This window comes from Cydia strobilella, chromosome 7 (genome assembly GCF_947568885.1).
Source record: "Cydia strobilella chromosome 7, ilCydStro3.1, whole genome shotgun sequence".
NCBI classification, from domain to species: Eukaryota; Metazoa; Arthropoda; class Insecta; order Lepidoptera; family Tortricidae; genus Cydia; species Cydia strobilella.
Window position 1 is genome coordinate 278,686 of NC_086047.1, and position 15,450 is coordinate 294,135.

A 15,450-nucleotide genomic window follows, 5' to 3' on the forward strand; every position below is an offset into this window, starting at 1 on the left:
TTATCGGAAGAGACCAAATATTTATATAGTCAACACTAAATTCGCACAGCTAAACTGTGGAATGAACTGCCCGCAGTATTTCCGGTCCGATACGACCTTTAAACCTTCAAGCGTACTCCCATCTTAAACGCCGGCAACGCACTTACAACCCCTCTGGTGTTGTGGGTGTCATCGCTAACCACCAGGCGATTCGTCTGCTCGTGTGCCTCGTATTAATCACAATGAACAATGCACGGATACCTCCTGGCGTCCTGCAGCAGCACGGCGGGGTCTAGGGGCGTGCCGTGGTTGGGCTCGCTCTCCGTCTTCAGCACGCCGCCGCGGGGCTGGTGCTGGTGCTGGTGCTGGTGCTGGTGCTGGTGCTGGTGCACGTGCACGGGCAGTTCCGACACCGGCGCCTACAACATTCATTAACATATCATCATCACCAGAGAGCATACCCCCAATATTGCCTATATGCCCCCATATTGGACATATTGCCTTTTTATGTGCAAATAAATGATTATGATTATTATGATTACATTTCGAAGGTTTCAAATTATCTAAATTCCATTAGCTTCATGCATGATTCTTTTTAAATTTTTGTAATCATAATTTATATAGTTTGAACACCGGAAAAAATAAAAATACTTATGTAAACCTTCACAAACTTATAACATAACATTTAAATTGCTGAATTTTTTTAAGCGTTTTAAATTTCCAAGGTTTTTCCATGATGGTTGGCCACATCGGTAAGTCTCGATGTCTCTCAGTCCTCGCTCTAGGCCTTCGGGTTGGCGATCTTCAACTCTATAGTGTGGCCGATAAAGTTACAACTGACTTACCGAGGAAGGCTCAATCCCGATCTGCTGCAGTCTCACGGAGCCACTGTCCGGGCTCTTCTGCAGCTCGCGGTCCTCGCTCTGCGCCTTCGGCTTGGCGATCTTCGACACTATACGGTAACAAATAAGGTTATTATTAAATGTTTCATGTCGTCAATCTTTTTTATACCACGTCGGTGGCAAACATGCATCCGGCCCGCCTGATGGTAAGCAGTCACCGTAGCCTATGGACGCCTAGAATTCAATATTGTCCATCTCTTTTTAACCCGCAACAGAAAAAGAGAGACACATGATTTTACACGTTAACTATGTGATTTGAGAGTAGTTTTTTTTAATCAACCGTGTCGAGCAGATCGAACAGATTCTTAGATAGATTTCACACTGGTAGGAGCTCACAATATGGCGTTGTTAAAATTTTGTAAAGAATTATAAGTCCCGATGTCCTTTTAAAAGGACAAAATCAAATCGAATTTTCAACTCCGACTATGATGGAAAATTCCAAATTTAAAACTGCAAAAATTACTATCAGACTAATGGGGCCCACTGACTATCAGTCCGCCGGACGATATCGGTCTTTTTAGAACAAAAATTTGACAGTTCCGAACAACTGACAGGCCGAGCCACGGCCACTTGCACCATTTACGAACCCGGGGTTAACCGGTTAAACCTGGAGTTACCATGGTTACCAGTACAATTTGACACTGGTTAACGGTTTAACCAGTTAACCCCGGGTCAGTGGGATGGTGCAAGTGACGTTTAGGAGGATAAAGTACCTAGTTTAAGCTTAGGGGAACATGAGTTTTTTATACAATTAATTACCATATGTGACGTTTTCAACCAATTGTCGCTTGTCGATAAAATTGATTTCGAATTGAAGCTATATGGAAATAGCGCCTTATTAACAACCGACAATAAGTTCCCTTTTGGTTGAAAATGGCACATATGGATATAAGATGTAACCAATATTGACCAGGTTTGGAGACGCTCCGCTTGTGTTCCGGCGCCGGCGCCGTGAGCGAGGCGCGGCGCTCGAACTGCTCCTTGAAGCTGCCGACGTTGCCGCCTGCGTAACATCAATACGCACATTATTCTCGAAGCCGCGAAAGGGGCAATTGCTGGCTAAGTATTCATTTTTAACTGAACACAAAACGTATAGTTTTACTCATAAGCTCGTGAATGAAAGTATACGTTTTGGGTTTTATATCTCGTTTTTAAAAGGGTAAATAAATATGTAACAATATTTTTATATAACTAGATTAAGTTATAAATTTCAACGTGTGTCCACAACCCAAAATCATAAAAATAATTAATGCAAATAAAAAATAATTTAATCGTATTTTTATAAATCTTCATTTTTAGAGTTTTGATTTGGTCTATATCCCGGTCAATATAAGTCTTCATTTTTAGTTTTAAAGTGTGTCGATAGATGGCAGTGAATTTACTGTGATTACAAAATTGATTATGACAGTACCGCTCTATTCTATTTTATCCTCTTTGCTATTATATAGCCAGGACAGTATTTATATTATTTTGGTTTCATAAGTAATAGTTTCTTTTCAAAGTGTTTGTCGATAAAAAGACTTGTCAAGTTTGAAGACCGGCAAATTACTATCGGCTATAGTCGCCTACGAAACAAAATCTATCAAAACAGATGCAACTTTTATTTGCGTTAAAAAATCGTTCTGGAAATTCGTCCTCCACTCGAAACTATAATCTTTGATCACTATTGTCCACTGGCTGACAAAGCAGTGTATAAACTTTTAAATGTGTGACTCAGGAGACAATAAAGGTGTGTACTTCGATTTTCATAACTTTTCTACGAAATATAGTAATGTACAAAAGAATAAAGAAAATAGTATTAAAAAAAATCGTTTAGATACGAGTCGACTCGTAATAGACTGACATCTGTGGTGTAGAAGTTGCGGGGCAGCTCCAACGGCATACTAAATCGCAGATCGATGTCAGGGGAGCTTCCGGGAGCACTGGAACCTTTTACATCGCTCACAAGGTTACGTCTGAGGTTTATTGATTGTGATATATGTATGTATTTTACCAAAGATAGATATAACTCCGTAATAGATGGATACAGTCTAAGGAAAAAACGTGCCTCGAAAATCAAGAAAATTTGTTCTCGTTCAGAGGGCGCTACTAGTTTTGGCCTACTGTCGTATAGATGGCGTTGACGGTTTCGTTTATTATTTAACAATTTTAACGCATATCAGTAAAAGAACATGGGTCAAAATCATAAAAATAATTAATGCAAATAAAAAAACTCATTTATCCATATTTAAATACATTTTATCGTATTTTGATAAATCTTCATTTTTAGTTTTAAAGTGTGTCGACAGATGGCAGTGAATTTACTGGGGTTACAAAATTTACTATAACAGTACCGCTCTAGTATAAGTTACTCTATGATTTTACTAACACTAGCTGGAAGTAAACTTTTGTTACTAACTAATAAGGACGTATGCTTCTGAAATAAATTAATGGAATTGTAGAGTTTTCTATATTTAGTATGATGAAGTAGTAAATCACCCGGTATAGAGAATTTTTTAGGTTTCGGCTGCTGGGGCGCCTGCGCCGGCGGCTGCGGGTGCGCCTGCGCGATGGCCAGCCCCGTCAGCTGCGCGGCCGCCGCCGACACCTCTTCTTTAGGCGAGGCGGGGGCCGCGGGGGACGGGGGGGACGAGGGGGAGGCGGGGGACGCAGGGGCCGACTCCTCCTGCGAACAACACTTGTGCTTCACGGGGGCCCGCGGCTCCTGTGCGGGCGGCGCCTTGGTGATCTCCCGCGTGGCGTCCTTGGCGAGTGCCCCCGGGGCGGGGGCGGGGGCGGGAGTGGGGGCGGGGGCCGGCGATATCGTCATGGTTGCGGACGATTTTAAGGTGGGTTGGACCGCCTGTAAATAAATTCTAATTTATTTATGCGTTTACTACAATTTATGTTTTTCTGTTCGCTTCCTAACCAAATAAAAGTAAAATAATGTGATATTATTTTTTCATAATTTTCATATTATAACAGGATAAATATACAGGTGGACGGTCCGACTTTTCCTTGTCCCTCGTTATCATAGTCGGTTTATTATGTCATTAAAATCGTGGGTTAACATTTAAATTGACTGAAAAAAGTATTTATATAGTAGTATAATCTTACTCCATTATGAATCATCTAGTAAACAAATAAAGTGGCTAACAAAATGGAATAACAAAAAAAAATATCCGTTCCAAACAATAAAAACAACATTTAATATCACATTCAGTTTACATATATGTAGTTATGTATGTACTAACCTCCGGTGCCAGTTCTGGTCCGGCGCCACCCGCGAGGCTCGCCGAACTGAAACAATAAAACAACTATTCATATTCAACTATACATAAAGTGATCATTTAACAATTGAAATTTGAGCAATCGCCCCTGGATAGGTACGTGTAAACGTAATTATGCAGTCGCCAGGGGTAATAAGACTGTAAATACTAGTCATTAATTCGTCTGGGGTAGAACAGTGTAATGGGTGAATGACCTGTGCACTCGCTCCTTCTTCCTGCCGACGGCGGCGGCCGACGCGGCCAGCTCGAGCTTGCGCTTGTTGTCGGCCACGATGGTGCGCGTCGGCGACGGCTTGATCGCGTCTTCACCGCCCTCTGAAATCATCACGCAAATTACACTTTTGTGACTCAAGGGTTTTAGGTAACATAGAAATTTGAAAGACATAAAATACTTGTGACCCAAGAGACAGATATCCTGTTTTTGGTATTCGTTATAGTATATATTCGGGGTTCCATTTTGTTTCAGTGCAAATCTCTCCCGACAAATCGAATTAAAACCTCTACGAACTCAATTTTATGCCGCATCGTAGACCATTTACAAAACTAATTGTAACATAAAGGTCTACCTTAAATAAATTAAGTATGTTAGAGTTATTACCGGCCATGAGGTCAAGAATTCTCTTCTCGGCGGAGCTGCTGGGCTCCATCATGGCCATCGAGGCTGAAGTTGTGAGTTCTGCGCCGCTCTCTGATGCTGTCAGTTCGCCCTGTAAATTTAATAAGTTGTTATTTAACTTCGGCATCTTAAAATACGTATTTTTGAGTTTCTTTGCTTACTAGATCTTATATATTCTTTTTTCGCTCCCTCTTAAAACAATGTCTGGGCCCAGCCTGTGTTCTTATTCACTTTCATCCAAGTGACCCGACATCGCACCAGCATCAATCAAGATCAAATGAAGACTCCTTGGAATTGTATGGTTAAGGTATATGCGTAAATTTACTTTTTCTAGTCACTTGTTCCCATTGTTACGACCTCCTAAGTCGCTCTTAAAACCCTGAATTTATAGTATTTAACCCTTTATAATGCATAAGGGTGCCAGAAATGATGCAAAATTGTACCCTATCACTTCGAAATAAAGTTCAAAATCTGGTGGGAAATATTATTCCATCTGCCTTATAAAGGCCAAACATGTGTTTTATGGCAGTTGTAAGCTCTTTCCACAATGGATACTTAGCATATTAGTAGAACGTAGTATGTATAACATTTCTTCTAACAAACTTTGTTATTGGAGTTTTGAATGATTCACGGTTAAATCACAAACGGGTCTATCGCGAATTTATTTTGTTACGTTTGTAATTGTGATTTAATATGTATTCGAACCGCGAAAGTTTAAAATGTTATAATTCACGGTTAGTTTCACTAGACTTATATTGGCCGGGATATAGACCGTGATTACCTTTTGTATTATTTATGAGCTCCCGATCCCACGCTCACGGTCTATATCCCGGTCAATATAAGTCTAGTGAAACTTTGTTATTATTGTCGCCTAGCTGACGGGACCGGATAACAAAAAAAAAAGTTGATCCACCCGTCTATTTCAAGGTTAATCAAATAAAGACTTTTAGTATTCTGTCCCTGGGTACTATACCTCGTTGGGCTCCACGACGGAGTTGCTAGGTGGCGGGGCCAGGGAGAGCAGCAGGTCCAGTCGTACTGGCGTCTCGGCCGCCTGCATCTCCGCCATCTCTTGATAGCCCGTCTCGCACCCCGTGTTCACCCTGTATTATCTGTCCCTGGGCACTATACCTCGTTGGGCACCACGACGGAGTTGCTAGGTGGCGGGGCCAGGGAGAGCAGCAGGTCCAGTCGTACTGGCGTCTCGGCCGCCTGCATCTCCGCCATCTCTTGATAGCCCGTCTCGCACCCCGTGTTCACCCTGTATTATCTGTCCCTGGGCACTATACCTCGTTGGGCACCACGACGGAGTTGCTAGGTGGCGGGGCCAGGGAGAGCAGCAGGTCCAGTCGTACTGGCGTCTCGGCCGCCAGCATCTCCGCCATCTCTAGACAGCCCGTCTCGCACCCCGTGTTCACCCTGTATTATCTGTCCCTGGGCACTATACCTCGTTGGGCACCACGACGGAGTTGCTAGGTGGCGGGGCCAGGGAGAGCAGCAGGTCCAGTCGTACTGGCGTCTCGGCCGCCAGCATCTCCGCCATCTCTAGACAGCCCGTCTCGCACCCCGTGTTCACCCTGTATTATCTGTCCCTGGGCACTATACCTCGTTGGGCACCACGACGGAGTTGCTAGGTGGCGGGGCCAGGGAGAGCAGCAGGTCCAGTCGTACTGGCGTCTCGGCCGCCTGCATCTCCGCCATCTCTTGATAGCCCGTCTCGCACCCCGTGTTCACCCTGTATTATCTGTCCCTGGGCACTATACCTCGTTGGGCACCACGACGGAGTTGCTAGGTGGCGGGGCCAGGGAGAGCAGCAGGTCCAGTCGTACTGGCGTCTCGGCCGCCTGCATCTCCGCCATCTCTTGATAGCCCGTCTCGCACCCCGTGTTCACCCTGTATTATCTGTCCCTGGGCACTATACCTCGTTGGGCACCACGACGGAGTTGCTAGGTGGCGGGGCCAGGGAGAGCAGCAGGTCCAGTCGTACTGGCGTCTCGGCCGCCAGCATCTCCGCCATCTCTAGACAGCCCGTCTCGCACCCCGTGTTCACCCTGTATTATCTGTCCCTGGGCACTATACCTCGTTGGGCACCACGACGGAGTTGCTAGGTGGCGGGGCCAGGGAGAGCAGCAGGTCCAGTCGTACTGGCGTCTCGGCCGCCAGCATCTCCGCCATCTCTAGACAGCCCGTCTCGCACCCCGTGTTCACCCTGTATTATCTGTCCCTGGGCACTATACCTCGTTGGGCACCACGACAGAGTTGCTAGGTGGCGGGGCCAGGGAGAGCAGCAGGTCCAGTCGTACTGGCGTCTCGGCCGCCAGCATCTCCGCCATCTCTAGACAGCCCGTCTCGCACCCCGTGTTCACCCATCTGTAAACGTATACCTTGTCAGGCACATTTACGGCCAATAGAAAGGGCTAATAAAAAATAAACAAATTCACTTAAATACCTACTCATGTCTTTGGTGTCGTGTCGCTTTGATTATTTTTAGTTACTGATTAAACTTTATTCCACAATAAACGTGAGGAACTGATTATACCTATCTTACGTACTCTCATAAATTATATACTCAGTTATCGTGATATACTTACGAGTGATCACAAATATACACAATGTCTGCGCGCTTGAGAGGGTCCACCGTCAGCATGTCTCGGATCAGCGGCGATGCGGCTGTAAATGTAAAGTCCCATGTTAATACTTGCCCGAAAAATGTTTTTTTATTATCAAACGGTATCACATCGACGTAACCATAACATAAACAAGACCTGTGGGCACAAGACGACGCATAGAACCATAATGTAAATACACAAATATTGTTTTCTCTTATTTTTCTGCCATGTGACATGTGACCCAGGCGACAGGAGTAAAAAAATATATCTATAATACACAATGAAGCGTAGTGTACAATAAATTAAACCTGAAAATAGACTTACTGGAAGGACTCTTAGGCTCGTAGTAATCCCCGTTGCTGATCTGGCGCACTAGCCGCTTGAAGTTGGAGCCATCGAACGGCATGGCGCCGTACACCAGGGTGTAGAGCAACACGCCCAGCGACCAACAGTCCACCTGTGCACATGAATCAGTGTTCTAAATCTTTATATGCCTTTTGGATTAAGGTCAAGGGGAGGCTTATATAACATTTTTTTGCCGGGAAGACATTCATAGGCCAAGAACTCTCATACTTGTATACGTACGTCGCTCAGACACAGAAAGAAAGAGCTTCGCTCCTTCTGCTTTACCGACCTTCTGAAAGTAGAGTATGTGCACAAACTCAAAGAGTTAAAAGCGACGAAAGAGCTTGTAGACGTTTTCGGTCTACTCCACATTAACCTTACTCATAATTTCATTTTTACAGCGTGACTCCAAAATTCGGCCTATTAGCGTTCTCAAAAAAGTAATAAAATGACGTTTACTCATATTTGCGTTGATTATTACCTCAGGACCGATGTAAGGCGTCCCTTTAACGATCTCCGGCGACGCGTACAGAGGCGACCCGCAGAACGTCGACAATAGTGAAGTCTCTTTGAACACATTTGACAGACCGAAGTCGGCTATCTGTAAACAGGAAATAAACACACGATTATAAATTATGAGTATCAAATACGATTATACTTGCTAAACTGAGTTACTTTTATTATGATACCAGCCTCGAAATCGCGAAAAAAATGTTGAGTGTTTCACACATTTTGGCTGGTCAGATCTCGATCTTTTCTATGGAAGAACCAACATTTAGCTCTGTTTAACGAGTGCATCGAACCCTGCATTTAAAGCTCCATAGTGGACGGCACGCTGGAAATGCGAAAGTAACTCTGACCATCTGTCTGTTACCGCCTCATGCTCTGAGCCGATTTTGATGAAACGAGATAGATTGAGGCCCGAAGGGCATAAAGTAATATTTTCAGTCATCATCATCATTCCATACAGACGAAGTCGCGGGCAAACTAGAAATAAGTATAAATAAAATGAATGCACATTTATCCGTTCCGTGACCCAAGAGACAATATTAAGTTGTGAATGACACTGACCTTAGCGCTGCCCGTGTCGTCCAATAACACATTTTCCAGCTTCAAGTCTCTATGGCATATCTTATGTATATGGCAATAATAAACGGCCGTCGCGATCTGACGGAATAACCTGAAAATCAAATTGTAATTTATCATCAGCATCATCATATTGACCATAGTAAAGTAAGGCTAAGGCTATGTTATACGTAGTTAGTGCTTGTCATATGTCGTACAATATTAAAAACTAATGATGGTACATGAGCCGCAACGCAAACTCGCGTGATATCGGTTGTGCAAAATTCAATTCTAAATTTAAAAGTAAAATTTTCTAGGGAGGTTAAGGGGGTTATTTAACATTAAGGCGAGTGAGTTGGGAGTATGTATGTATGTATGTACAAATCCAAAATCGCTACGACAGCATTATGTTAATAAACATGAGCTGATGTTGGGTATTTGTCTGTACAGCGCGCGCAAAAGTGCTATAGCAGCTGTGTGTACAGTCTAGGTATTAAATATTGACACGAACAAATTGCCATAAATATATTCCTCTTCAAAGCGGAAAATCGCTAGGATCGGCTTCAAGCGTAGCGCCACGAAAATGTTGGCAGTAAATGCGTTAATATAACGTGGCAAGATGGTCATGTATACATACATATTTCTGGCACTTTGTCCAAATCGATATTTAATACCTTGACTGTACCTATAAAAACTTACTAATAATGATTAAATTAACTACCTTCTCGCTTCGTCTTCTTGTAATACTTTCTTTTGGCTGAGGTAATCGTACAGTTCTCCCCCGGAGCAATACTCCATAACGAGGATCATCTTTTCACTATTTTCAAATACTGCAAATAAAAATAAAAGAAATTACATTACATTATCAAAAGTGTCACATCAGCAAGGATTCCGGATTGGGTGAATCAACTTTTTCTTGTCACTAGTCACCGTAACCATGGCATTACGGTCTCCTGGGTCACTCTTAAAACCTGGGTTTTTTAGTATTCAAATTAAAAAAATATATGGCAGTCATAAGCTCTTTCCATAGTGAGCCATCTTAGTAGAACAAAGTTCAACATTTATGCTAACAAGTTGTGCTACTTTTGTCACCTGGCAAACGGGACAGAATAATAACAAGAAATATACATTTAAGAACTAGAAATTCCTGTAGAAATTAGGTCTGATATAATTGACAACATAGCAAGTTATAGACATAGGTAACTTTGTCCCATAATTTATAAATACCCCAAATTTAATTAAATTAACAGGTCAAACTAAAACATTAGTCTAAATACGCATTAACGTATTTTCCCAACGTAAAAAATAAGGCCGGCGTACGTTCTATGCCTGCTCAATATCGTCCATCGTCGACCTGTCTGGCCCAGTGGGTACTCGAGTCCCCGGACTCGATCAACATTGTCAGGTGACCTGTCGAGTCGGTGAACAGGCGCCTAGCGTCGTTAGTGAGTCAAGTGGCCTTCATACTTACTTACTACTTACTTACTTACTTCGCTGGCTCAGCGACCCGAAGTGGATCTTGGCCTCCGATACTAGGTTTCGCCATTCGTTCCTATCCTGTGCGATCCGGCGCCATTCAGTCGCCTGGATGTCACATAGGTCCTTCCTCGATCCACCGGTACCTAGGCCTTCCGACCGGACGTCTCCCAGTTAGTCGCCCCAGATAAGCTCTCTTGGCCGCACGATCCTCTCCCATCCTCTCCACGTGGCCGAGCCAGCGAAGCCGAGCAGCCTTGCTCTCGCCGATGATGTTGGGCTCGCCCACCAGTTCTTCCACCTCCAAGTTCTTCCTCACATTAGTTACCTTCATAAATATGTACAATGTTGGGATGCCGCACGGACGACATGATCTGCACCTCCCGCCGGATGCGCACCAGGTCCGCCTCCGACTCGATCTTGCACTTCTTTATGGTCTTGATGGCGACCTCCTGCCCCGTTTTCTTGTTGATGCCCAGCTGGACCTTGCCGTACGTGCCCTGTCCGAGTTTTCGGACTATGTCGAATCTGAAATGTACATTATTCTTGTGAGAAAGCATTCTGAAATCGGTATTGGAATATTTCCTTGAAGTTTAACATTACGCTAGCAAGCAGTTGTTGTTCAAAAACTTAATAAGTGCCTTTGTCTTACATAGCAGTATATATTATATGTAATCAAATCCAATATCAGTTTTGTACACAGTTACAGTCACGCCTTAAAAAAATACACTAACTATAGATTAGGAAATAGAAACTAAACTTGGCGAGCATAAAAATAAATCAAGTTTTTTAAGAACCCTGACTTGATAGGTATTTATGACTACAGAATAGTACATCACATACTTCATAGGAAAATGCGTTATTTGGCACGTTCAGTCGGGTTCATGTTCTATCGAAGGTCGGCGTCACGGCAATTGTCCAAAGTGATTAATCGCTATCACTGGCAGCATTATGAGCTAGCTGCAGGAATAGAGGCACTTCACATAACTTTTCAGTGTTGACAAAGGCCATTTCACACTAGTTCCGCCGTTCTAGCTGCTCTTTGCAGATGATAGCACCATTATTTTTTCTGGACAAAATATAGAATCATATGAAACTGACATAAATAATACCTTAGAAACTATTATAGAATGGCTTGATAACAATAATCTTAGAATAAACCTGGACAAAACAAATATTATGACATTTAAGCAAAGAACCAAATCTACTAGTTTAAACATAGTTTATAAGGGACATAAAGTGAATGAAACGGACATAACGAAATTTCTAGGATTAAGTATAGATAATAAGTTGACATGGAAAACACAAACTGACAATATATGTAATAAATTAAGTAAATATTCATACGCGTTGTACAATTTGAAAAAAATCGCAAACGAATCGACACTTTTAACCGCCTATCATGCTTATGTCACATCTAATTTAAGATATGGTATCCTTTTTTGGGGAAACTCCACCAATAAAGAATTTGTATTTAAGGCTCAGAAGAAATGCATACGAACAATTTGCGGTGTCCAAGAAAGTGAGCCATGTAAACCATTTTTCAAGAGTCTCAAAATTCTTACATTGCCATGTTTGTATATATACGAAATGGCCAATTTTGTAAATACAAACCACAGCCTATTTAGTAAGTTTAAAAGCGAACGCCTTCAAAACAAACTAAAGTCTATGCAAAAAGTACCAAATAAAACGGCACTTCTACAAAAAAGTATACTTGGAATGGCTCACAAAATATATAACAAGTTACCGGCGAATATAATTGCATGTAAAAACAAGAATAATGTTTTTTAAAAAAACCTAAAAGCTTTTCTTACCGAGAAAGCATATTACTCTATTATAGAATTTTTGACTGAATTACCTAATTAAGATTTACTGCATGACATAACCCTGTTTTGACTATTATTGTTTTCTGTGATATTATGATTAGCGTGTATTTTTATTGAATTTGTATGCCAATAGGCACGACATAGTGATACTGAAATATGTATTTAACATCTTGTAACTTACCTATGTTGAACAAATAAATCTTTGAATCTTTGAATCTATTTAAAACATAATAAATAGGGATAAATAGGTCTACATACTAGAAACCGCGAGGCCGCGGCAGAACAAAGATGATCGGGTATCCATGGCTCTAGAGAATAATTTACATGTGTATATAATGTGTATATAATTTACAGTGCACGACGTACACCCGCCGCGGACACTCGTGCCTGAGGATGGATTCCCAAAGAATCCGAAACATGTCGCCAAAAGCGACTAAAAATAATAGTGAGTAAAAACCGTACTGATAAATATCCTGTAAGTTTGTCTATCTGACCTGGCTATAGTTTTCCACTCATGTACTCGAAGGTTAGTGGAAGAGATCCCTTATAGGGATAAGTTCGCCTTTGTACTTCCATTACTGTAATTTATTTTTGTAAACCTGTGTACAATAAAGTGATGACTACTACTACTTCTACTACTATTGGTCTGTAATTGCAAGCAGCTATCGTCGCGACAGATTAACATACGGTCTCAAGGGCTGTTCCACAAGAAGGTACTTCGATGTGATATTTTATGATACAGGAGGCAGTCGAGCAGATGAAATGAATCGCCTTATGGTAAGCAATTGTCGTCGCCCAAGGGTGTCCACACCAGGTTATAAGTGCGTTGCCGGCCTTTAAGACGCTCTTTTCTTGAAGGTCGTAAAGGAAAGTCGGTAGATTTGGAAGAAATAGTCAATGTGACAGAGCCTTAATGTTAAAGTGAAGTGCGCGTGGGAGTTGATCGATAGCGGGAAATCGGCACTATTTGCTTGCGGAACTAATACACTATGGAAACAGATAGAAGGCAAATAATCACGGTTGAACTTTGATATCTGAGTCGTTTACTCGCAGATTATGGAAGGAGATTAAGGTTCGCCTACAAAGTTCCACACTAATAAATAATATAATACCACACTAATAATAATAAGTGCCAAAGCAACTTAGGCTGTTTGTTACTTTTATTTACGTTTAAGTTTTACTTTGAGGTTGATAAAACCACATCTAGACGGTTCAAGAACTTGCATGCAATATTAGATACATTGCTATCATCTCAGTATCTACCGAGTACCTACAATGAATTCAGTTAGTCGACCATGTAACGAAAATCGCGTGCAACTTCTTGAATTGTCTAAAAGGGGCTTTAGAGCTACGTATCGCGTGACGTCACACTGGCGTTATTAGATTTTTTAATGAGTTGTGGCTAAGTTCCAACCTAACTTAAAATCATTGAATGTACGAAATGACGTTAAGACATTATCGAAATTAAACTATCGTGAGACATATTTCAAAATATTTAAATCACTACGGTTTATTTTTAGTCGCTTTTGGCCACTTTTGGCGACATGTTTCGGACTCTTCGGACGAAGTAGAGCCGCCGCGGACACTCGTGCCTGAGGAGGGACTCCCGAAGAGTTCGAAACATGTCGATGTCGCCAAAAGCGACTAAAAATAATAGTGAGTAAAATCGTAGTGATCTAAATATTTTGACGTTAGACATTGTTTTTTGTTTTTCCGTAAAACTGTTTAAACTAGCCTATTTCGAGTGGCCCTGGTCAAACATGCCATGTACAACTTGTACAAGTGTCTCGCTTAAGCTGCGACCTCGAGATGTGCCGACAGACACATTCCCCGGTCTATTTTCAGCCTTGAACCCAAGCAAGTGCGAATAGCTACGGGGCTTCACATCGGATTTCATATATTTATATCACTTAGGGCCACTTGCTCCATTCACTAACCCGGATTTAACCGGTTAAACCTGGAGTTACCATGGTTACCAGTACAATTTGACAGCGGGTTAACGGTTTAACCGGTTAACCCCCGGGTCCCCGGGTTAGTGGGATGGTCGTAGGACTCGTAGTTTAGACAAAAGAATATTCTCTAAATAATATGTCAGGGACATACAAACTGCCGTTAAGTGGTACGAAACATTAACGGAAACCGATGACGAATATTAGAATGTCGGATATCGATGACGCACGGTGACGTAGGCAGTAACAACAACCTTTACGCCCACGGGCGTTCGAGCGTAGGACGGGCCACTCACTTTCAACATTATCTTGGATGGTATTTCAACAATAAGCGTGGATTGTTACAGTGAGCCTGTTACGACAAGGCAATAAAAACAGGCCAAGTACGAGTCGGACTCACGCACCAAGGGTTCCGTACTTTTTTGCCTGGTGACAGACAGACGGACAGCGGAGTCTTAATAATAGGGTCCCGTTTTTACCCTTTGGGTACGGAACCCTAAAAATGTAGGCAAATAGAACATCATCACGTTCTCCCAATAAATCGGATGACAGGCTAATAATTGATCTGTTGATCGGATCCTCCTTCGATATACCTCATACGTCATGACGTATCAGGTATATCGAAGGAGGATCCGATCAGACCATGGTCTGAATGGATTTTGAATTAATACTTAACGCCTTTTTAAGGTGGTGCTGTCCAAACAGTGCAGGCGCTCTTTTGACTGTTGGTAAGTAGTTACCTTGTCGCCTTAACGCTAATTAAGATTAAGAACTCAATATTAAAACTTTTTAAATGTGCTGTCGCTACCCTTTACAAGTTCACAGTTTACGCACCCTCCTACAATTGTATCCCAGCATAAAAAAATCGTATCTTACGGATTTGATGAGGGACAAGGATAACACCTTCAACCCAACCATCTTACATATGGGCCTTTGTTGCCTGCCAATAACTGTCTTTTTTATTTAAGAAATTCTCTACATTTCATGTGATTTCATTCCTTTCAAATTCAAGTCAAGTAACCGAGACAGTGATGACTTTAAAAAATAATTATGACTTGGAAGAAACTTTAGCTGAAATCTATAAAGTAGCTATATTTAACAAACACTTGCGCAAGTGAATGCTGGGTGTTGCTACGTCAACTCAACCCACGTATAAATGTGAATGACCTAACAAAACCTAGACGATGTCGTTCTGTGCTCAACTGCTCATAAAAAATGTATCGAAACAATAAAATAGAATAGTATTATCATTTTTATGGCTTCGAGACTTCTATTCGCTGTGTGAACGACAGCGGCGATGGCGCCTTCCTATAGCGGCTTTTGGCTTTTCAGTATAGTCTGTCTTATAAAATCAGCATAAAGGAGCTTTACCTCTATTAGCTCCGCAGCCGCTGGTCGAGCAACGTCAGGACGT

General features: G+C 42.1%; 1 protein-coding gene across 1 annotated transcript in view; it reads right to left on the bottom strand.

Annotated features, from left to right (window-relative positions):
- Window positions 1-15,450, bottom strand: part of LOC134742871 (serine/arginine repetitive matrix protein 2) — a 66,556-nt gene that overhangs the window by 27,246 nt on the left and 23,860 nt on the right. The window contains exons 3-16 of the mRNA XM_063676059.1: window positions 10,590-10,789; window positions 9,507-9,615; window positions 8,792-8,900; window positions 8,202-8,321; window positions 7,700-7,832; window positions 7,358-7,436; window positions 7,004-7,136; window positions 4,749-4,857; window positions 4,345-4,465; window positions 4,115-4,160; window positions 3,360-3,723; window positions 1,792-1,884; window positions 825-931; window positions 241-344 (exon numbers count right to left, since the gene is read on the bottom strand). Coding sequence (XP_063532129.1) covers window positions 241-344; window positions 825-931; window positions 1,792-1,884; window positions 3,360-3,723; window positions 4,115-4,160; window positions 4,345-4,465; window positions 4,749-4,857; window positions 7,004-7,136; window positions 7,358-7,436; window positions 7,700-7,832; window positions 8,202-8,321; window positions 8,792-8,900; window positions 9,507-9,615; window positions 10,590-10,789 — 1,827 coding nt within the window. The remainder of the gene's footprint in view (window positions 1-240; window positions 345-824; window positions 932-1,791; window positions 1,885-3,359; window positions 3,724-4,114; window positions 4,161-4,344; window positions 4,466-4,748; window positions 4,858-7,003; window positions 7,137-7,357; window positions 7,437-7,699; window positions 7,833-8,201; window positions 8,322-8,791; window positions 8,901-9,506; window positions 9,616-10,589; window positions 10,790-15,450) is intronic.